Source organism: Podarcis raffonei, chromosome 7 (assembly GCF_027172205.1).
Source record: "Podarcis raffonei isolate rPodRaf1 chromosome 7, rPodRaf1.pri, whole genome shotgun sequence".
Lineage (NCBI taxonomy): Eukaryota > Metazoa > Chordata > Lepidosauria > Squamata > Lacertidae > Podarcis > Podarcis raffonei.
In genome coordinates this window covers 12,070,024-12,094,931 of record NC_070608.1, presented here as the reverse complement: position 1 = coordinate 12,094,931, position 24,908 = coordinate 12,070,024, and the positions used below count along the sequence as shown (strand labels likewise).

Sequence of the window (24,908 nt, the reverse complement as noted above, 5' to 3'; positions counted from 1 at the left end):
ACTTGCAATCTGCGCATTATGTCTAAATGCAACTGGAATATCTAGAAGCCTTGTTTGTCAAAACAGCTTTGGTCAGTTCAGCCTTTCACAATCCACAAAGCCTTCTGGTTAGAGAAACAGAATTTCCGAAAATTGGGGAAATGTCTGGGAAAACCCGGGTGTATGGCAACCCATGTCAGAAGTGTTGATTTCCTAAAACTTGTGTGTCCAGATTTTCAGTTTTTGAAATATGACAACCCTAGAATAGGCTTTCTAGCTTTGGGAAGAGGTGCAAATGAAGCAAAAGCTCACAGAATGTGGATAGTAATTATCACAGCTGTGGGCAAGTGAGGAACCTCCTTATCAGCTGTATACAGGTTTTGTGTGAAAACATGAAGCACAGAATCAGTAAATCTTTTTTAATATCCAAAATCAATAAATAGGCATCTACAATTTAAATCTACCTTGTCATGCAATACACAAGAAGGGAAGCGCCACAGATCAGAGCAAATGCTTTGTGCACAGAAGGCCTGATGTTTAATCTCTGGCATCTTCTATTAAAAGGATCCCAGGCATCAGATGATGGAGAAGACCCTTAGATGCTGGAGAGCAGCTGTCAGTCAGGGTACACAATACTTGGCTAAGATTGACCAAAGGTCTAGCTCAGCAGAAGGAAGGCTCCTTTGCTCCTATGAAATAATACCAACAGGTATGTGGACTGTGTGGCATTTGTGTACAGGGCTTGAGTCCTGGGCACTGGGCTATTTATCAGTGCTCCAGATGAAAAAGAGAAGGTGCCTAGCTGGATAAAACCTGCACACAGACCTTTGGTCAGATGTCATGAGTGGCATTTAGGAGTAGAATACAAAATCAAATACTAATGCTGTTCAAATCCATGTTGATACAACATCTGTTCTATTAAAAATTCCTTGGGTGGTATTCAGCTAAGTTTTACAAGACCCTTGGGTTAAACTAATTTTAATTTCAGTGAGTCTGCTCTTGAGTAAAACCTAGTTGAATACCAACTCTTATTTAAGATCTGGAATTCACATGCCATTCTAGAAAATGTCTCTATTTAACAGCAAAATTATACCTGCTACCGCAAGGGAGATTTTTTTGGTGAGAAAAGCCGTTGTTGCTGTTATTGCATCCTTATAAAAAGGCCATTTCTTAGGGGATAGCCCTAACAAGATAGCTCATGCAATCATGAAATAAAATGCATATGAAATCAAATTAAGTTAGCTTCGGTAGATCTAGCTCAGAGTCCTGACTTAAGTCGGATACCATTTTAAAACAGTTCCATCAATGAATACATGTGGCATTAGGATACCTCCTTTAAGGAAAGGCAATTCCAAAGAGATCTTAATGACCATTTAAAATAAGCAATGTTGAAGCTACATGCAACTGAGTGTGAGCTAGAAACTCACAGACTTCAAACAAATGTTTGCCGCTCCGTTTAATTTCCATTGATATTCACAGGCCTTTTGCCTGAACACATGGACCCTTCAAACGCCCCCTTATAAATCATCACCATTTCCAATTTCATCTGAACTCGGAAGTAGCTTGGGGGCAAGTCAGGGTCTTAAACAAAGTTTAAACTGTGGTTTAAGACCTTGGCTTGTTCTGAAGCTGCTAGCCATAGTTTCCCCACTCAGATGAAAGGGGAAACTATAGACTTTCTGGCTCCCCCAGGTGTGCCATGAAGGAGCTACATCTGAGACAAAAGTCTTGTGCATCCCTTGGCTTATTAAGATGAGATATCTTCTCATCTTCTGACCTGGGTGTTAAGATGCAAAAGGCATAAGGCAACAGGCAGAGTCTTTTATGACTTCATCAAAGGAGGCCCAGAAGCACAGCAGCATCTGATTTTCACAGCAGTAAATATAAATTGATATTAAACATTGTAAATTATAAAAACAACTACTTAGACCCCCTTCGTTCACATGCTACCTCTGCAGTTGCTCCCAAACTTGATGCTGTGTTTACAAAGAGGCACTAACATGCACACAAATAAAAATATATGCAAAAGTGAGTCTAACTGGTAGACTCTCTTTGGACTACTTAGGGCACAAGATAAAAGATACATATTTTTTAAATGTTCTCACTTTCAAAGTCAAGGAAAAAATTTGGTCCCTGCTCAAGGTCTGTGCACGTCAAAACTTTAAGAAGGTTCCCCATGCTAAGGTACCTGTTGAGACAATGAGAAAAGACAAAGAATATTTCTTTTAAAAAAGAATGGGAGATTAACGGGGGGGAATGCATTAACTTTCCAGGTACTCCTGTATTTTCAGTTCCTGGTATGATCCAAGCAATGGAGCATTGTTTCCAACTTCCCAACACATCCAACAGCTGAAAAGTGGGTTATCCAATAGCAGATAGAAGAGTATCCATCAGAAAGCAAAAGAAAATCTCACACCATGTAGCTCCCCAATTGTACTCATAGAAGTCAGATGCCCATAAAACACTGTGCATAAATTAGAATTTCAAAAAATCCAATTCTGTAGTAGATGGCTGTATTCGCAGGCACCCTCTACTCACACTGTTTCACTTCAGAATATCTATGGATGATAGCAAAGTTTGACAACCTTTTCTGCTTTGTTATAATTGACTCAAAACTCCCAGTCCAAAATGGGAGTGAGAAACCTGTGGCCCTTCAGATGTTGCTGGACTCCAGTCAGCCAGAATGGCCAAGGGTCAGCAATTGTGCGAGTTGTAGTTCAGAGACATCTGGAGGCTGCAGGTTCCCCATTTCTAGTCTATAAGAACATTTCAGATACTCAGCAATACCTAAAAAGCATTTTCCGTTTCTCAGTCTTCTCTTCTCTTGGTATATGCCAGAGGTCGGCAACCTAAGGCCCATGCGCCAGAAGCGGCCCATGAGGGTTGCTTAACCGGCCCATGAGCCGCCCTTGAACCGAGCCGCCCGCTCAGCGAGTCCCCGTGTGCTGCACTAAACCGGCGCAGCACAGCGCGGCACCTCTCTTCTGCGGCTCCGGAAATCGCTTCTGCGCATGGCTAGACGCTGGAAATTGCTTCTGCGCAGGCGCGATTTTCAGCGTCTGGGCATGTGCAGAAGTGATTTTCGGCACCACAGATGCAATTCTCGGCATCGCACTGTGCCGGCCCGGCCCATGGAGGATCTCCACGGGAATGATTGGGCCCATACCCAGTAAGCCTTGCAGATCCCTGGTATATGCAGCTACCTGTTCTACTTCCCTAGAACTCCCTTCCCCACTCCACCCCAAAAATTGTGCTAGGTAGGGAAAGGTGGGTCATGTCTATTGTGATTTGATTGTTTGTGCTTTTATTATAGCCAATAAAATGTTTCTTGAGGGCAATGGTCGGTACTCCTAATGCAGCTGAGTGGTTTGAAACGCAGAGGCAGAATGCAAACCAATGAACACAAAGTAACTGCCACACAGACGTATGAACTCGACGGCACAACAATATACCAAGAGTAGAATTGCAAAAGTTCCGGTCATTCATGGCAGCAGAAAACCCAGGCCTAGTTCTCACTGAGGGAGTAAATACATATCTAGATTGCACATCTTCAGAAGGCAAGTCGAGCTCCACGTGACCAAACTCTTCTTTTGACAAAGGATTCCTTCCATGTAGGAAACTAAACACTAGGGGTTTATTCATATTTCCTGAGACATATGGGATAAAACATAGTTTTCTGCTGTATCTAGTCTGGACACTTCGCTACAAAAATTGCTCTGCTTCAACCACGCAACGGTCGGCGGCCATTTTTGTGCAAGCATGTTATTACATTTTGAAAAGGGCTACAGGTCCATTAAGATGGATAGCACCGCAGAAACGCCTCGTTTTAGATCTAAGAATCTCAAGTGCTGACAGTTTAACAAGATGTCAAGTCTGTGCTCCAAGGTATCACGTTGAAAAGAAAGATATTCTTGGAAAGCCAGCAGAGTGTAGCTTGAACGGTGCATGAAATCGTCTGTTCAAAAAGCAATTACTGGTGTGTGAAGGATAAAGTACTTGGCCCTCAATAAAACTGGCAAGGCTGTAAGCTTGGATGTTTTTACAGCAGAAGTTTGTATTTCAGAAGGCCCTGCAATACAAAGACTGCCATACCATACCAAGATAGATTTATTCCCCAAATACATCACAGCATCACCAATTTTTCCCCTCCACCAATTCAACAGAGTCCACACCTGAATTGTCGGGGAGGGGAGAGGGGTTATTGGTTTGTTCTCTTCTTCATTTTGCTTTTAGGATGCATTTTGTGCTTTTATCCTGTATTTTTATGCTGTGAATCGTCCTGAGATCTTCAGATGAAGGGTGGCATACAAATTTAATAAATAAAATAATCTGGCAATGACAATTTAATTCATTTTCGTATCCAGCTATAAGAATTTCACTTTCTAAGCCCGCTTCCCATGAGTTCCCCTTGGAAGAAAAATTAAAGTTCAGCTGATGCCTGTTAGATGCGATGCCGTCTACCTAAGAATACTGCTTTATTTGACGTGGGGGGAGGGAAAGCAGGGAAGAGCCTCACTAACATAATATACCAGTCACTTCATCTCCTGCCAGCAAATGCTCTTGAATAACATCCAATGGGGTCAGCTTCCTTGCAGAATGAATTTCCAGATTTCGGGGAGGTGGGACAGGCATGGCGGACTGCAAAAGCAGGAGAGGAAGGGGATGTGTTGTTGTGTCTGGGGGGCTTCTTAAGAGTTTAAAAAGCTATTCAATGTACCTGTCATATTGCATTTGAAAAACCAGCAATTCTTGCTATGTGACTTGAGATTCTATTGTTTTATGATCGTTTCTGTCATTATTGCTGCTAGTTCCACATACCGCCCCAAATGATGGTGTGCAATGGCAGTAACACCGTCTTGGAATCCCAGGTCGGCTCAGCCAAGAGAGCCGGAGAAGGGGGCTTGGATTGCTCTGTTTATCCAGTCAATTTGTTCTGGCCATAAGACATACATATACACAAAGCAAGCAACCGCGGGAACCAAACAGTGCACTGGTACAAATACCGTATTTTTCACTCCATAAGATGCACCAGACCACAAGACGCACCTAGTTTTTGGAGGAGGAAAACAAGAAAAAAACTATTCTGAATCTCAGAAGCCAGAAGAGCAAGAGGGATCGCTACGCAGTGAAAGCAGCAATCCCTCTTGCTGTTCTGGCTTCTAGGATAGCTGCGCAGCCTGCATTCGCTCCGTAAGACACACACACATTTCCCCTTACTTTTTAGGAGGGAAAAAGTGAGTCTTATAGAGCAAAAAATACGGTAATTGCAATGAACTGTATCATCATTTTTTGATGCCACTTGAGAAATCAATTAGAATGAGCAGAGACATCTTTTCATATCTCATCAAGTTGAACGGTCCTTTACTGATGTTCAGCAACAGAGGGGGGAAATATGTGAATGCCACATATTAAAGAATAGTTTCTAAGGATTGTAAATAATTCCTGTTTGTAAAAAAATCAAAAAAGGCTTGCTTATTCTCTCCCCCCCCCCTCCCCTTAAGCTCAAAACACATGTATCTACTTAACTTTAATTCTTAGCTTTTGTCTATTTCTTTGGGCTCACTTTCAATATCTGATGCTATTCTGTAGAGGAACTGCAGCCCGTTTAACGCCTGCAGCCGTGTGAAGCCACACCACTAGTCAGAGCAGATTATTACACCGAGGATCCCTTCCAGGGCCTAAAAATAATGCATCAAATTTAAATGCTTTTTGCCAGCTTCGGTTTCTAGTGGTTGTGTACTAAAGACTCTTGACTGCCCTTGCTTAGCATCTCCTAATCCCTCCCAGCGGTTTCTATGGTATCAGCAAACAGCTCTCTCAGGCCCTGTGGAACCAGGTTGTGGGAATCACGGAGAAACACTGCTTCCAACTTGACCTACTTTCGCAGAATAAGACATACGGGATGCCACATCTGATTACAATGACTCTGCCCATTACAGCCTTATGGGGTTGTCTGATGCAGAGTGCCATGTCAAATTCAGACAGGCGGAAAGCCCAGGCATATTTTCAAAACAACACTGGCACGCATGGCCTTCATTCTGAAAAAATCCCAGGCACATTTCAGCTTGGGCTCCGTCGAGATAAAACGAAAGAGAATTACGGGATGTACCTAGTAGAAATTCCCAAGAACCAGAGATTACTCCCCTCAGGGGTAAGAGTAGGTTAATAACTATTTTGTTCCCAACTGGTGAACAAGACTCGCGGCTCAGTGAGTGGTAACCTCGCTCCCTCGTTTTCAATATTTATGGAGGAACAAGCAGAGATACAGAATTCCTCACCGCCAAGAACTGACGAGTTTTTTTTTTTAGGGGGGGGGACTGTTGTGCTTTTTCGCTTGGAAAAAAAACAATGCAAAAGATCAAAGTCAATAAAAGAACATCCCGATAAATCAGACCAGAAAAGATAGCATGATTTTAGAGCTAATTCTCTGACCGCAGAAGGAGGCATGACTTCTACAATGTGCCTTTTCCTTATTAATTCTCAAAGGAGCAGAGTTTCAAGAGACTTAAGCTAAAGAGTGAAATCCAATGCTATGAAAGCAGATTTCCCCTTTCTCTCCTCCCACTGCAGCCTCCCAGTATTTGTTTGAGGGTACCCCAGCCTCCAGCGCAGAGTTTGGAGGCTTGTGGGGGTTGCAAGGTGGGGAGAGGGAGGTGAACTCCCACTGGGCCAGCAGATGTCTGTTTGGAGATAATCCTGTTAAAACTTGTACAGAATAAACTGGAATCACACAGAAATTCTCCCCTGCCTGCAAAAAAGCAACTAAGGCCCTGATCCAGTTCTCATCATGAGACAGTTATAGACCCAACCATTTGCACCTAATACTCTGTTTTAATAAAAGTAGTTTGAGGATGTTCGTTAAACTGATGTGCTTTGGTTGCAGGGAGCTTTTAAAGTTATTTTTAGTCATTTGTCATGTATTTTATTGCCACTTGTATTAGCTGTTTTGAGTATTTTTTTTTAAAGCGGAATAAAACTGTTTGGCCATAGGTAACACACCACTATTGTGGTTTCCTCTTCCTTTCAGTCGGTAGAGCATGAGACTCTTAATCTCAGGGCTATGGGTTTGAGTACCAACGGACAAAAGATTCCTGCATTGCAGAGGGCTGGACTAGATGACCATTGTGACCCATCCAACTCTATAATTCTATGATATTACAATCTGTGAAAATGGAATAAGGCTCTGCTCTAACAATACACAAGCTACAGAGTTCTGTAGCTTTCAAGCTGCACAGCTCTGTCAAGTTAGAATGGTGATATATAACTTCAAACATAGGAAAATCATCACTCAGTTTTTCCAGTTCTAAATAATTAACTGATTAGTATTTACTCCTACTGGAATCAAGATGGCAGTGACTGTGTGCAAACTTAATTTGTGCAAACCTGCTTGACTTTCATAATGTATTCCTTAAAATATGCATATTTTTAGCACAAAATTCCAAGGCGCTGGCTGCATGACACTGAAATGTCCAGGAACATTAGACAAGCAAGTCAATCTGAATACTGAAATAAAAAGGACTGATTGCCGGGCATCTAAGGGGAACAGGATTTGGTAACATCCTCTCTTAGCATGCCACAACTCTGAGCTGCAGGCTAAGAAGAGATTCTTAACACAGATAAGATTAGTCAGGTAAAATGGCCCTTAGCAACAGGCAGCATCCTAAACTGAGCAGCCAACTGGTTCTCTTTATATATCCAAGCATGCTACTTATGAAAGCAGTGCACAGAAAGCAGTCTTGCGAAGTGAGCTACTAGCGCTCATCCTTTTCCAGCAAGAAATCGGCCAAAAAAAAACCAACCCAAAAAAATCCCAACACATTTGGAGAGGCTGAAGTTGAATCGAATAGCAAAGAGAATATAAAAACTCACAATTACTTCCAAACACACTAAAACATCATCTCCAGGCCAAACTGGATGTGATAGGGCAAGCCATGTGGATTTTTATACAATGCCTGCTCCACACTTATACAAAAGGGGGAGGGTTTACTCTTTACACAAAATGGAGGGCACAAGGGAGGGGAGGGAAATAAACTTTTAAGTCATTTTTCGTCTCCTCAACTCAGTATTGGAAATGGGCTGGAGAAAATGAGCTTAAAAAGCAACAGAGTGCAATAAGAGATGGCAATGGAGGTTTGTTCTTGCACCCAATGCTTCTTTTCAGATAAAGAAAGCAGATTGAACCACACACAGAGAGACAATTAAAAAAAAATTAAAACGGAGATGTTGTATGGCTGCCCTAGGCTCCTTCAAGAGGAAGACCAAGATAAACATACATTAATAATAATAATCAAATAAGGAACATACATCACTATGGCCCTGTCACATCTGGTTTGACCCTTAGTGTGAGCATTATTTTATTATGCTGACTGGTAAGTACTGTAGTTGGATTAATGCCTGAAAATGTTATGAATCAGGGGCCACAGTAGTCAGTGGTGACTAGGCTTTGGTTTTCCTTTTCACTACCGTGTCGTAAGTCAAATCCAAAGAATGCACCACAATTATTTTATTTTAAAGCCACATTTCCTCCAAAGGTTCTCAAGTCTGCGCACATGGTTCTCCTCCTGTACATTCAAGTGCCTTCCATCAGCTTCAGATGGTGGTCCAGCTACACCCCTATCTGGACAGGGATAGCCTAACTACTGGTGTCTATGCTCTGGTAACCTCAAGGTTAGATTACTGCAATGCATTATACGAACTGCCTCTGAAGACAGTTCGGAAACTTCAGCTGGTGCAGAATTCAGCGGCCAGGTTGCTCACTGGAGCAAGATGGTTTAAGCATATTACACCGATCCTGGTCCGAATGCACTGGCTACCAATTAGTTTCTGGGCCCAATTCAAAGTGCTGGCTTTGACCTATAAAGCCTTAAAAGGCTCAGGACCACCTCTCTCCTTATGAACCTTCCCAGACCCCGAGATCATCTTCTGAGGCCCTTCTTCATGTGCTTCCTCCTCGAGAGGTCCGGAGGGTGGCAACTTGAGAAAGGGCCTTTTTTTGCAGTGGCTCCCTGTCTGTGGAATGCTCTGCCCAGGGAAGTTCACCTGGCACCTTCATTACACAGCTTTAGGCGCCAGGCAAAAACATTCCTTTTTAACTGGGCCTTTGGTTGATTTGATTAACATCCTATGCCCTTTGAAAATGTGGGGTTTGGAGGGTATTGGGTTGTTGTTTTTATTTTGATTATATATTTTGTAGTTTTATATTTAGATTTTGTTCTGTGAACCGCCCTGAGACCTCCAAGTATAGGGCAGTATATAAATTCAATATATAATAATAGTACAGTCATACCTGTTACGTTCTTTCAGGTTACGTCCCGCGGTGACCCGGAAGTACTGGAAAGGGTTACTTCCAGGTTTTGCCATTCGCACATGCACAGAAGTGCAAAATGACATCATGCACATGCGCAGAAGTGGCAAATTGCAAACCTGCGCATGCGCAGACGCGCCGCTGTAGGTTGCGCTCTTTTCATGTTGCGAACAGGCCTCCAGAACGGATCCCGTTCACAACCAGAGGTACCACTGTAATAATAATCTTTACAGTCACCCTTTGAAATAGGTTCACCAGAGAGTTAGTTACTGTCACCTAGTGAGCGTCATCGCTGAGTGGAGACTTAAAATCGTGTCTCTCTGGTCCCAGTCAGATACTACAACCATTATGCCATGCTGGTTCTAGAATTGCATTGCTTTTCTCTCCTCATGCTTCAAATTTTGGGTCACATTAGTTAATAACATCCAATTCTAGTCTACTGCTGTTTTGCCCCTGCTAAACTAAGGGGCATGCAACAGCTTGGATCTGGAGAGGTCTACTCAAGCCATAACATACAACTCTATCAGCCACCATTCCACTAGAGCTCTTTGCAACAGTGAGGCCTACTACAGGAGCCTTGCTGGGACCAATCCACTGCTTGCCTCCTCCCTTCCCAGAAGCTTCTCCGGCAACGGCCATCATGTAACAGCAGAAAAGACTGGACACCGGAAGATAACCTGTTTTCCTTTCCCTTTCCTATTCACAGAGTTGAGTTTAGCAATCTCCATATACAGTACCACCTCCGGTCGCGAATGAGATCCGTTCCGGAGGTCCGGCCACATCCCGAGGAATTCGCAACTGGAGGACTGCTTCTGCGCATGCGCGCGAGGCGAAACCTGGAAAAATACTTCTGGGTTTGCCACGTTTGCAACCCGAAGTTTACATATCCAGAGGAATGCGTAAGCGGAGGTACGACCTTATCTATTAATGCATATTGATAAAGGAGACCTTTTAATAGAATCAATGAGTTGGAAGGTGCCATGAGGATAATCTAATCCAACCCTCTGCTTTGGCAATACAAAATCTTATACATACACTTTTATTCAGGAGACTGAATAACAAGTCACCAGATTCTCTTTTCTAAAGTCAACGTAACCAGATATGACATAAGAAACAGATTTTAGGGGATACTGAAATTAACTTCTATGCATGTACAAGACTGGAAAGAATGCAACTGCCGTAATTATACATTTATTGTGAGCATGAGAAAATATTTTATGAATTTTCTTCTGAGTCATGTTTGTCATTCCTACCCCATCATTCAGCCTTCTCTTTTGTACTGCTGACATCTAGTGGTCGATTTTAAGTATGCCAGCTCATGTTGCCCAAAGTAATACATAATTTAGGAGGTCAGAGCTGCAAATAGAATAATACTTCTTAATGGTTCTCTCTGAAAAGCTGTCAAAAGTGAATGCATTTTCGAAACTCTACTCTTCGCAGTGAGGAGAAATTGATATCAACATGTTGTGCAATATTTATAATAATGAAAGCAGCTCCGGGTGGGGGGAGGAACTCAAGGCAAAACTAAGCGCGGGAAAAGGCTTGTGGACATATGGGATGGATCTAAGCCAGAGCTTTCCAAATTGTGTATTGCGACGTTAGTGTGTCACTTGCAGTGTGTAGGTGTGTCACACGAACACTCCCTGCACTCCTTCCGGGGCTGGAAAGGGGTTAGTTTAACCTCGAGTTTGCAAGTACAGTGGTACCTCTGGTTACGAACTTAATTCATTATGGAGGTCCGTTCTTAACATGAAACCATTCTTAACCTGAGGTACCACTTTAGCTAATGGGGCCCTCCCGCCCCCGCCACACGATTTCTGTTCTCATCCTGAGGTAACGTTTTTAACCCCAGGTACTACTTCTGGGTTAGCGGAGTCAGTAAGCTGAAGTGTTTGTAACCCAAGGTGTTTGTAACCTAAGGTACCACTGTAAAATTGAATTAAAGGGACCCCTGACCATTAGGTCCAGTCATGGCTGACTCTGGGGTTGTGGCGCTCATCTCGCTTTATTGGCCGAGGGAGCAGGTGGCCAGCATGACTGGCAAACCAGAGCAGCACACAGAAACACTGTTTACCTTCCTGCTGGAATGGTACCTATTTATCTACTTGCACTTTGACGTGCTTTCGAACTGCTAGGTTGGCAGGAGCAGGGACTGAGCAACGGGAGCTCACCCCATCGCGGGGATTCGAACCGCCGACCTTGTGATTGGCAAGTCCTAGGTTCTGTGGTTTAACCCACAGCGCCACCTGCGTCCCCAAAAACTGAATTACTCTGTCTCAAAATGATGCATGTCCAAAAAGTGTGTCACCAACATGAAAAGTTTGGAAAGCTCTGATCTAAGCTGTATTTAAATAGATACTAAATATTACTATACTCCTAACCCATTTTTCTTGGGTCTCCCCAGGGTCTCCAATCCAGGTAACTGATTACACCCCACAGTCACTTAGCTTCAGCAATAACTGCAGCATCAGGACATTTATTGGACCCAGTATTTAGACTGCTTGTCTTATCAAGTAGGTGACTAATGAACAGAATAATCCTATACACGACAACTCAAGAGTAAAGCCTATTACATTGGGGTGGTCTCTTGTGTTATTCAAAAGCACGCTACAGAAAAAGAAAAGGACATGAAATAAATGAGAGAGCATTTTCTTATTTAGTATTCTTGTCTAGTATCTCAGGAGGAAAAAAAACTTTCTTTCACCAGGGACATCGTATAAAGTTCTCTCATACCAGTTTATGGGTACTACGAAAACCAAGATTGTTTCTTAGGTGATAAACTTCATTAGAAAACTATAACATAAAGTGGACACTTACACACACAGATGACTGCAGCTCATGTGAAACTCATATCAATATTTAGGAAGACAATATTTTTGTGCAGACCAAATATCTGTGAGCCCTTTAAGATACCTTCGAAGCACTAAAACGTGAACACCTGTGCCAACACTCCTGAAAAGGAGCAGGGCAGTGCTTATATCCTGCCTTTCTGTCCAAAGGATTTCTAATGTTAGCATGATGCATAGAAGTGACTTGTGAACAACATACACAGTGATTTAGTTCCCTTAGGCCAGTCTTGGAACCTGGGCCCCCCCATGTTTTGGATGACAACTGCCCCCAACTCCCAGTTAGCACCGTTGGTCAACGGTAACAGATGTTGTAGCCCAACAACATTCGAAGGACACCCTGATGGAGAAGGCTGCCTTAGCCAAAACCTGGGTGCGATCCACACACACACACACACACACACACACACACACAAACACAGAAAGCGACAGAGAAAATTAAATTCTCACCTATAGCCAGTGCTTCTCTGTTTTTGTTCCCAATCTAAAAACATAAAAGAAGAACGTGTGAAACCATCTCCAGTAAAATTTCACATAACAGTTCATGCATTTTCTCACTCAACTGGGGGGGGGGGGATATAGATCCATGCAAGCACCTCTAAAGAAAAAGGGAGAAGATTTGAAGAAACAGCACCTTGAAGGTTCCACAGAGCTGAAGAGCACTCCTCCAGCGTCACCCTCCAGAAATAACCATCCATGCAAGACCGGAACCACCACAAAGTAGTGGCACCCACCCCTAACTTCAACAGCCACTCCAGAAGGATACCATGGTCAATGGTATCAAAAGCCACTGAGAGGTTGAAGAGGGTACTACAATACTGAATTGTGCATTGAAGATCCTTAAGAGCTCTTAAAGAAAGCAAGTACAGTGGTGCCTCGCGTTAAGATCTTAATTCATTTCGGAGGTCCGTTCTTAACCTGCAACTGTTCTTAACCTGAAGCACCACTTTAGCTAATGGGGCCTCCCGCTGCAGCTGCGCCGCCGCAGCACGATTTCTGTTCTCATCCTGAAGCAAAGTTCTTAACCCGAGGTACTATTTGTGGATTAGTGGAGTCTGTAAACTGAAGCGTCTGTAACCTGAGGTACCACTGTAGTGTATTTAAGCCCCTGCTTAAATACCAGCCTACTTTCACTAGTATCCACATCTCTTTATTTTAAAAAATTAAGGGTTTGAAATAGTTTGAAAGTATCAATTTAACCTGTTCCTAATCAAACACTTCCCAGTGACTAAATGCTTCCGAGCAAAGAGCAGAGAACAACCTTAATGCCCCTGAACACTTTCTGAATATCTCTCTTGCACACCAAATACGCATAAGAAATGTGGGGCCTGGTAGCCCAGAGGATCAAAGTCCCAGGTCCCAAGGAGGTGAGGGCTTTGTGCATATGAAGTGCTTGATCGCACAGAAACAACCTATAGGCGATGGGCTCATTGACCCTGTCCCTTCCAAAATGAACTGCAACAGAGGCTCCAACAGAGTTCTCTCCTTACTATGCACTTCAGCTGCTCGCTCCTGGGTAGAATCCAAAACACATATGCAACAAGTGGGAGCAGCTGCAATGCATATGGCAAGAATTCTGCTAACGCCACAGTTGCTATTCAGATAGCGGTGTGTGTGTGTGTGTGAGTGAGTGAGAGAGAGAGAGAGAGAGAGAGAGAGAATGAATGTTAACAGGAGCCGCCTAACAGCACCTTGTGTGAGTCAGCAGGTGGAGCCAATGTTACCAAGCCTCCAAGTCCTCTCAATTGGAATCAGAGGCCCTATTACAAGTAATTTGTTGACTAAGGGACTGACATATCTGATGCTTCATCTTAGCTTGTGAGGTTTTAACATAAAATTCAGTGTTACAAGGTAACAAATATCTTGTCACAAGTAACTGAACATGCAAGGGGGGGGAAAGACAACCTCACAGTTCACCACTGTTCAGTGATGTGGGCCCAATCAGAAACCCATCATTAAGTCAGAAAAGCACCAACCAATTTGGACATGTCAACTGTAAACAATTGCCATCATTATTTCTTGAGAACAGCCACTGTGAATGCTAAACCACAGAAGATGACCATGTTCTACTACATCATGTATTTCGGTGTTTTCTCATTTCATTTGCGAAAAGACTGGCAGGGGGCAGTTTTGCTGTGCCAGAAAACCCAAAGACTGCCCTGGTTTCCTTGGATAGCTACTGCTTTGCTTTCTGGGCAAAGAGACTGCTAATCCTGCACAAGCTGGGAGCTGGCCTGCTTACCTGAGCAGCTGAAACTTGAGAGTAAAAAAATCAACCTCCCAAATCACCAGGAAATATGTTTTGGAAATTGTAACATTTGGAGGAATGAGTGTGCCCATTCTTTATCACACTTGACAAACAGGTCTACAAAAATTCCTAGCCCATAAGAATATGAACTTGTCTGCATACCCAAACAAACCTATGTTGGTAATCTGTGGCATTACCGATAGCCTGAAAGAAAAAAGAAAGTGTATTCTTCCATTTTTTCAAGAGCTTTCTTGCTCGGCTGCTCAAAGGGAATCTTAACTTGCCACAGGCAAGGCTACTTGCCACAGTTTGGCCATTTTACAAAATGGTCTTTGGGCTGTATCACGATTCCAGAGGGTGGTCTGAAAGCTCACCAGTAGGTAATCTATTTCACAGAAACCAGTTTGTCATTACATCCGAACAGAGCAAACCATGGTTTGTATCTGCTGTCAAAACAGGATTGCTAAATTAATAGTCCATCCTCTCACCAAGGAACCCTGGAAATAAAGTGTTGTATCCAACATTAGTTATTCTGCTAGCACAATACTTCTATTCATGCTACAGAACACCCCCCTTCTCTCCTTCAACATATCCTAAAAATCTAGTCTTAAGAACCCCCTGGAGCAGATTTTGGGGGCATGCAGGGAGACAAGAGGAAAGTCCTCTTGCATGTGCAGAAGTCCACACATACAGCTTCTGATACAACTCTAAAAATATGTGGAAGGCAGAATCTACATTATCACCAACCTAAATTTCCCAGAATTCTTTGTAAGAATCCCTGCTTCTTAAATTGGCATGAAGGCAGATATACCTTTAAATTCTAGACATAAGATATATCGTGCTTTTTTCCCTTTTAGGAAACAATAATCCAGCCCCCACATAGAAGGAATGGTTGCAAGTAAGGTAGCAAGCTTATGTGTAGCTTTGAACAGTAAAAATCAAAGTCTCTCACAAAGAGTGAGGAAAAGATATTTATAGGCAAGAACATCTAACAAACGCTTACCAGGTGACAATATTGTCTTGAAACTTCTGTAGACTCTCACTCCTTAAAAGGCAGGCGTAGCAGCTTATCTGTGACACCTGAAAAGATGAAAGAATAGAACATATGAAAAACTAGACAACCCAGCCTAAGACATACTGGTATTTGTCACTCAGAGAAGTAAGTATAACCAATTCCAGGTGACCAAATCTAATAAAATATTGAAATATATGGGTGACATAAAGCATTGTCAGCCCCCTTGCACAACAGATTTCCCCTTCCCCAAATCTGTTTTGCAGTGTTAGGGAACCCTCCACGCAGATGGGGGCACAGGGGGATTGAGAGGAAAAGTCTTAATGTGATGTTGGATATCCCCAATTTAAATAGATACACAAACACAGAGTACAATTCCCACAACCAGTGGGGATTAAACACACCATGTGCTGAAGTGTCTTTTAGTTTATCTGTTTTATAATCAGGAAAAAATGAGTAATTAAAATATATTGCTCTACTGTACCCATAATAGGCCCATCCATATTAGATCACATTTTCTCTACTCTGGTATGTAAAAAGTAAGGCCAGGGAGTTCCTTAACATATTATAAAAAGCATGGCCATCAGTTTATTTATTCAAAAAGCAGTGTGCAAATGAGAGAGAAAAGGGCACAAAACATCAAAAGGTAACAGAGTAACAGGAGAAATTAACTACCTACTATTTGATTCATGAGGACAGCCCACTTGTCCCAGGATTACTTAACTTGCTTACAACACAAGGATGGCCAAACAGTACAGATACATGAGCCAGCCATGACCTAGAAAAGCATTTAATTCAGCCTCTGGAGGCTGAGCAAATCTGGAGTTGTAGTCAGCCTGAATATAGTTTAATTTGTATAGGACCAGAGGTGGGGGATCAAGCTGTAAGATATAAAAGATTAAATTGTGGACACTCCTCTTTGAATTTTGTAAGTAGTGCCCAAGCACCCAAGCACCATCCTTTGCTGTTCCTACAAGAAGATGGCACCAATCTTATAAGAAAGCCTGGAAGTCAGGTTGCATGGTTTCTATGTTAGTCTCTTACAGCAAAGCAACAAAGGGTGATAACTAAGTCACAGAATAGGGCCATTCATTTCAATGGGTCAAGTCAATTGATTCCAATAGGTCTTACATACTGCCAGTATGACTAACATTGTATATCAGTACAGTCATACCTCTGGTTAAATATGCTTCAGGTTGAGCGTTTTCAAGTTACGCTCCGCGGCAACCCGGAAGTAACAGAACGCGTTACTTCTGGGTTTCGCCGCTTGTGCATGCGCAGACGCTCAAAATGACGTCACGCACATGTGCAGAAGCGGCGAATCGCGACCCGCGCCCTCACAGACACAGGTTGCGTTTGCTTCAGGATGCGAATGGGGCTCTGGAACGGATCCCGTTCGCATCCAGAGGTACCACTGGATATACATTGTATATCACTGTATATCAGTAAAGAGTCTTGAGGCACCTTAAAAAGTATAGTCCACAAAAGCTTCTCCCATAATCAGTAAATTTTTATGCTACTTTAGTAATGCTTGGCTTGAAAGAAACAAACAGGTACCAGTCAAACCAAAATCAACACAGGTAGAATGTACATTGCCATGTGTAGCAGCCCTGTAATTACATCAGCCAGTTATTAACAGAGATTTCTGGGGTTACCCCAAGGGAAAACAGCAACTACATCAACTGGAACTTAATTACCCTTTTCACCAACTGAACTACAGTTTGAACCCGTCTGCTAAAGATTCAGCAGCAGACTTTTGATAACAGCTGCCTCTGGTCAGAGGTGGGTTTGATCTCCGCACAGTTTCTAGGATGGACTTCCTAGCCCCAACTCAATCCTATACTGAAATTCAACAACCAAAGCCCCACACCCCATCACCACAAATGGAAAACTCCATTTCCATAGGTTTTTTTTTTTTTAAAAAGCAAGTATCCCAAGAACAACAATAAAGCCAACTAAAACAGTATCTGCAGTACGTTAAAATAGTCATAAAACAAATTCTAGATCATAAGCAGTTCAGAAAAAGTCTTTATCATTTATTGCCCAAAGGCCTCCCTGTGCAAATGGGTCTTGTTTAGCTGCCCAAAAGGCCATGACTGTGGTACAAAACCACACCACTTGAAGTTATTCTGCAGTCCCAGAGTCACAATCAAAAAAATCCCTGTTCCTCATTGAAGATGAATAGTGCAAAATAATGGGGTGGGAGGACATCAGAGCCTTCATACAGACATTCAAACTAGCACTACTTTGAATGTCTGAAATGAACAAGGAAGTGAACTGTATTTTCTCCCTCTACCCACTATCCCAGGAAACCACAGAATAACTGCTTAGTGACTCCATCAAGCATGTTGACATTTCAGATCTGACGTCTACTGACATTCTGTTCTCCTGCATGAAGAGCTTTGTATAAACTGACAATTTGCATTGTCTTGCACCGAGGGAACAAAATCCTTCTACAGAAGGATATTACATTACCAATTTTCTATATTTATTTCTCTGTAATCAATCTGGGAATGCTTGAAAAGCAGATTTCTTTTAGAGGCATAGCACTGGGCACAACAGATGCCAAGGCCCTTCCCATCCCAAATCGTTATGTCTTGAAGGAGAGAGGGAGGAGATTGGTCTGTCCCAGTACTACCATCATCATCATCATCATCATCATCATCATCATCATTATTATTAATTAAATTTCTATACTGCCATTCAGCTGAGGTTATCACAGGGCAGTGTACAATATGAAAACACAAAAATGCATAATATAGTAATAAGTAACAAAAAAACCCCACACCATTTAAAACACCATCAATTTGTTTTAATTAGCCAAAGGCCTGAGAGAAAAGGAATCTTTTTGCCTGGCACCCAAAGATATTTAACAAAAGTACCAGGCTAGCCTTCCTGGGAGAGCATTCCACAAATGTAGAACCACCGCAGTAGGGTGGGCGATGTCTGGTTTTCAACATGGAGATATATCACCAGGTAAATATTGTGATACAGCAATATATCACAATGTATGGAATGAGGATGGAACTATGTAGAGGAGAACGCAACAATGTCTTGGCAACTGCTACTACTTAGGGAACTAAAAATGACAAAGTTTTAATTATCTTTAACATATTGCTACAACTGTTATTTTAACGTACAGATCATTTTTAAATTAGCACATTTTCTCTAAAATTAAAAGCTGTAGATATCAAAGGTAAGGTGAGAGAATGTTTTCTAAAAATTTAATTACATTACTAAACAAGAAAAAAGCCAATTTTGTGTCACACTTTTAGATATTCAAATATAATTCACTATCGGGTCTTAGTTGACTACCTGTATACATCCCACACCACCAGTTCTTTTGACTGATTGTCAATTTTCTATACCAGGCCAAACTAGAAAGAATGGATAAAAATTTACAGAACAAAAAATTCTTAAGACAATTTTTTTTAAAATGCCAGAAAAATTTGCATTTCAGCATTCTCTAGCAACAGAAACACCCTTTGCTTTTGAAGAACATTGTCAGCCATGCTGAAAACACTTTCACATGGCACACTTGTTCCTGGGATAGCTAAAAACCTCTAAAAATCTTTCCAAGCGCCTTCAACATTGGAAAGGATGCCTCTTGTGCCTTTCACCACATCAGAGGGAATTCATCAAAATTCACTCTTTGCATAGCCATATAGTCTTGTGGCTCTCCTCTTGCTTTCAGTACAGACAATGGTGCTAATCCATCACCTGCCCACTCTTCTTCCTCTAAATCTTTTTTTTTTGCCAACCCTTTTTCTTTTAATGGAGTTGGCCGGGTATTTGGCTCTGTAGAAACAGCACACAGACACAGACACAAACACAGTGAAGGAGAGAAACGAGAAGGGAGACATAAACACTTCCGGGTTAGCGCCATTGGCTAATGGCGGATTCCCTCCGAGCTCCGGAGGGAATTGGCTCCACAGGATCAGGGTCTTACCGCTGCGGCGACGCGGGGACCCCTGAAAATCACAGGCGGTGAAGCCTGTGAACCTGGTGACTCGGCGGGCACCATTTGCACGCCCCCGATCTGCGAAGGAGCCTTTTTAAAGGCTTCGGAACGGGGGACGGGGTGAGCGGTGCGGTGCTGAGAGTCGACTGCTTCTCCTGCGGAGTGAAGCCGCATGCCATGGCCGGAGAGCGCTGACTTCTTCTTGTGATTTGGACTTTAAAATAACAACCCGTTGAGTACTACAGAAATTGGATTTTTAAGGAATTTTATTTTTTTGTGAATTAGGCACGATCGGGGAAGGCGTAAACAGGAAGTCCGTCTCCCCGTCCTGTAAACAATCTAAAGCAAGGACCTGCTAACTAAGGTCGAGAGAATTCTTTCTTTTATTATTGGGTAAAAGACATTAATTTCACGATTTGGCACTAGAAGAAATTTTACTGGAGGATAAGAGCTAATTTTGGGAGCTGAAGTGCCACCCCCCCCCCCGGACCCGGGAGTGATCCACGAGAGAGCCTGTTGAAAAGACATTGAAGAGTTTGACAGCTGTCAAATTAGCTGTCAAGACGGAAAAAGAGAACTTTGTTTCTGCTGCTTCTGCTGGCTATATTTGTTACAATTTGACTATACTTTGTTGAAAATAAGGAAGAACTGATACAAACTAATTTGATTTTTGGATCTGAACTGGAAGGAATACTAAGTAACCAAAATCCCTCTAGAGGGGATTTTGGGTCATTACAAGAATGGCTGAAGGAGGGAAAATTCAAGCAAAATTGGACAGAGTCTTTGTTCTCTTGGGAAAGCTACAAGGCCAAATTGATGTTTTGGCTACAAATGTTGCAACTCTGGACTTAACAGTAAACAAATCCATTGAATTTGATAAGGAATTGACTCAGGAAGCCCATGCAGCTGGACAAGAAGAGAAACTTGAGAGTTTTGAGAGTGTGAAGAAAGAGATATATGTTGTTCCTGAGGAAAAGGAAGGAGATGTAATGTTACAGAAAATAAAGGAGGGCCAGAGGCCTGACATGATGGTTACAAAGGAAAATAAGAACTTGATGGTGAAAATTTGGTCTGAATTGGAGACTGAAGAATGGAGAGATCTCCTTATGTGGAGATCGGAAGACCCAAGGATTACAAATTTGATTAAGGTGGAAGTTGGAGCTTTGGGGACATTTGGACTTGAAAGGAGTAAGAAACAAGATTCAGGCTCCACTTTTAAGTATGGAGGTCTGGCTGGAAGGAACATGGACCCTATTGGATTAGTGCTTCTCCGAGATTTGGTGCTTAATACCAAGGACTATCAAAAAAACCGGCAGAGAGGAACTGAGAGAGAATTAAGAGCCTCGGACGTGAGGTCTCCAGGCTGATAGTAGATTGATTGATGGGCGTTTGTTGGGGATTGAAACCGGGAAAGGGGAGGTGGAGTTTGGGAATCCAAAGGGTGTATAATTATAATCTGTTTTGCTTTTACTTTTGTTATTTGTCTGAGAATTGAGGAAATCGTGGAAGGGAATTTAGGCCGACTTTAGAAAAAGGTTTTAAGAATAAGCACTGATGTAACACTATTGATGTTTATAAGGCAAAATTGGTTTTTTAAAATGAACTAAATATAAAAAGGTTAAAAATTAGGGATAAGAACTTGTTGAACCAACAATTTGAATTGGAATACAAGAGGGGGAGGTGTGGGGAAGTCAGGGAAATATGTTATTGAAAATAAGGATTGTGAATTCTATGTGTTTTTAAACTTTTTTGTTTTTTCTTTTTTGATTTTTTAATGCATACAATGGAAAATTTTAATAAATATTTCTTAAAAAAAAAGAAGGGAGACATAAAAATGAGGGAGACACACACACAGAGAGAGAGAGAGAGAGAGAGAGAGAGAGAGAAAGGAGAAGGGAGGAAAGAATCAACTGTAAAACATTATGGATTTAGTTTATTATGAAAAGAGAAGAAGATAGTAAAGTGAAGGAGTTAATTTTATTAGAAAGAAGATATTGGAGAACTGTTACAAGGCGATTCAATGAAACTCAGTTAGGGGGGATTCGAGGAAGTCAGTTAACAATCAAAATTAAAGGGGGTCTTAGAAGTAATGTTTATATTTTTGTTTCTTTTTTTAGTATTGTAATGTCTTTTTCTTTGTGTGTTTTATATGTTATATCTGTTATAAATGTGGAAAATCAATTAAAAAAATTGAAGGAAAAAAAGAAAGGAGAAGGGAGGAAAGAGGTTTAAACAACAGGGCAGCAACATGGGGATTTTGGTAGGCAAGGTGGAAAGGGCTTTCTGGTCTTGAGGGGGCCCCGGTGGGGTCTGGGACTCAGGAGGAGCTGGGGTATCAAGAGGCACCCCTGCCAGCAGAAAGAGCCCAAAGAGAAGGGTAGGGGGAAAGGTGCTCCCAGCAAGAAATGGAGACTAGCATCGGTCTCAGCCACCAACCAGCCTGGTGCCTGTATTTAAAACAAGGAGCTTGTGGTGTCTATATTACTTAGGAAAGTTCCCAGATAGGTTGCTTTCTTCAGCATCTGCTCTTGTGGCTCACTGACTCCTGCAAGAGGCAGGGGAGAGCTGAGAGGCAGCAGGAATCGCGAGAGAAGCAGTGGCTGGCTTCACAGTTTCCCCCACATTGTGATTTTTAACATAGTGCGTGTGCACATCATGATTCGCAACACATCATATTGATACACCACCCAGCCCTAAACTGCAGAAAAGGCCCGTTCTCGTGTTGTCACCCTCTGGACCTCTCATGAAAGGGTTCATGAAAGGCATGAAGAAGGGTCTGAGATGATGATCACAGGGTCAGTTCATATGAGGAGTGGCGGTCCTTGAGATCTTAGTTTCATGCCTTAGCTTCAAAACATTACAACACTGCCTGGGCAATGGCTATTTCCCAGCAGGCTCCTCCCACAATGCATTACTAACATCATGATGTGCTATGTAGATGGCTGCAAAAATAGGAAGAAAAAAACCCCCTCACATTAATCAGTTTTCTCATCAGACTTGAAATAAATGTGTGGCAGTTTCAAAGATGGCTTGGTGTAACATCCGCTTTCTGAAAGTCGATTTTGTTGCCAGGCGTCTGGAAACTCCATACAAGATGGAATGTCCTAGGATAGCACTGCACATGTATGTTAGCAATGAATGTATTTTAAATCAAAGAACAATCAACACCACAAAAACTCACTGGCTCACAAATCATTTTTCTTTAGCACCCCATTACGGAGACGAGATTTTTCCCTAACTAGTAAATTCGCCTAACTGCTTTGCAAATCAGCAAAATGGTCTATAGTCACACTTGATGTCATTCTATTACTTGAAGTTAAGCAAGATTGGTCTTGTACATTACCTGGATGGAAAACTAACCAGGAACCATATGTTGACAACTCTTGAGTTCCTTGGAAGAAGATTGATGCAAATGACCAGGAGCCCACAAATATTGACTGACCTCTGTAGTCAATCATTATTCGTAACTGGTCACAAGTCTGCCCCCTTCCAAATTCTCCAGCACACATGAAGGACTTGGGGGGGAGGGGAGAGGTCAGTCTCCCATTCTGCAGACACTCTAATAATACCTTCAAAGAGTTGAGCACAAGAAGTCAATTAATTCACACCAAATTTTGAAAGCAATTAGAATCAGAGACTGTGTGTGTGTGTGTGTGTGTGTTGCTGTCATAAAAACCCCCAGAAAAGCTTGGATGCCAAATGAAAAGGGGACACACATACACACACACCCAGACGCCACTCTATCACAAGAACACAAGAGAAGATCTGCTGGATTAGCTAGCCCAAAGGCCCATCTAGTTCAGAATCCTGTTTTCACAGTGGCCAACGTGATGCCTATGGGAAGCCCCAAGGCAGGATCTAAATGCAACAGTGTTCTCCCCTCTTGCGATTCCCAGCAGCTGGTATTCAAAAGTTTTCTTCCTCTTTGTACGCATGAGATCACGAAGGGTGAGGTGTCACTCTCCCACTTAGTACAAAATAGAAGACTGCTCCAGTAGAATTGTGCCTGACAAATTAGGCACGGCGAGGCATCTTGTCATAATGGAATCAAGTCGATGGCTGCCAGAAGAAGTTAATGATCATCAACAGCAGTACATTTGCAGAAAACCATACTAGTGTAAGAAATAACTCACTTTCAGAAGGACACAAAGATAAAATGTTTTTTGTACACAGATGAGTACTTTAAAGGAACTTTAAAAAATTAGAGGAAGTAAGAAGGAAAGTAAATGGAACCACTGCAGTGGATTATGTGCAAGACTTGCTGTATTGCTTAACTGCAAACCAGTTCAATTGCTCTTTGGCACACCTGCAAAATGTAAGAGCTCTTTCCTATAGTCTGAATACTGAGTCAGCATCAGAACTTTATAGGAGCACTAAAAATGCTTTCCAAGTAGAATTTGGTCTTGGACAACTCAAGCAAAAAATATCAAGATAGGAAAATGAGAGGCCTCTCAATCAAAGTAAACCCTGTCATATTTAGAAAACCACAGATGCTGCCCTGGGAAAGTTGATGAAGGATGTGTTAAGACCCACAGCTTCGTGCATGATCAACTACAGAAGAATCACAGAAGGAAATGGTACGGGCACTTTGTCTGCACAACCCTTATTTTCCACCTCATATCCATTTATCTTTCAATTTTCAAAGTTAAAATATACTAGCCATCACAAACAAAAATATACATTTTACGTAATAATGTTTGAGTCCCCCTGACTGGCTGACCCACAGAGGTATCAAAATTGTCAGGACACCCTTCATAAGGGAGGAAAAAACTGAGATTTGTAGTATGTAGTATCCAAGACATCCCGTTTCCTAAAAATGAAATATGTTTTCTTCTAGCAAACTGCTGCCTTCCTTATAATAGCTACCAACTCTCCTCAAAGAACAAGCCTGGCCACACATGCGGTGGAATGCAAGGGTGTGGAGTTTTCCCTTTATACAGCCATCGATGAGAGATGGAAATTTTGGAGGCAGGCAGGAAGAATATACAGAGTAAATGCAGCCTTATATTCTGCAACCACATTCCTGAATGCCACTGCAAATACTCTACCTCCTCCCTAGCGTGTTCCAATTTTAGACTAACACTCTCACTGAAAGTGCATCCCGCGTCCAATACCTTCTCCTGTAAGCTTTGTTTGATCGGGTTTCCATTTTGCTGTGAAGTAACAATGGTGTACTAAGATTCCTTTCTCACTTTTGAATAGAACAGTCAATATTTCAACAATTCTATATTTCCTACCAATTAATAGCACACTGATAAAAAGTAATGGAAACCCACTTTATATTTTTATTGCCACTGACTGGTTGTGCCTGAAACTACAAACCCCTGGTACTTGTCACCCAGTGTGTCTGGCATGCAGTTTTCTCCAAATCCAGGCTCATGGTTTATTATCACCAAATCTTGGTAACTGCTTGTGGTTTGCTTGGAGATTCTTGGTTTGGATGACATGACAAGCCACACAAACCAGATGCTGGCAAATTCTAGGTTAAGACAAGGAAACAGATAGCCCAACAGAATATGACAAGCTTCAACAGCCAATATATTCTATGTCGAGCCTGG

At 42.1% G+C, this 24,908-nt stretch overlaps 1 protein-coding gene across 5 annotated transcripts in view; it reads right to left on the bottom strand.

Moving 5' to 3' along the window:
- Positions 1 to 24,908, bottom strand: part of CYRIB (CYFIP related Rac1 interactor B) — a 70,378-nt gene that overhangs the window by 9,154 nt on the left and 36,316 nt on the right. For 3 of the 5 annotated variants that reach the window (XM_053395305.1, XM_053395304.1, XM_053395301.1), the window contains 2 exons: positions 15,381 to 15,457; positions 2,085 to 2,167 (listed from right to left, as the gene is read on the bottom strand). In XM_053395305.1, the coding sequence (XP_053251280.1) occupies positions 2,085 to 2,157 (73 nt within the window). In that variant the 5' untranslated portion in view covers positions 2,158 to 2,167; positions 15,381 to 15,457. Of the gene's footprint in view, positions 1 to 2,084; positions 2,168 to 12,579; positions 12,614 to 15,380; positions 15,458 to 24,908 lie in introns of those variants that run through there. The other 2 variants (XM_053395303.1, XM_053395302.1) reach the window with 1 other exon arrangement.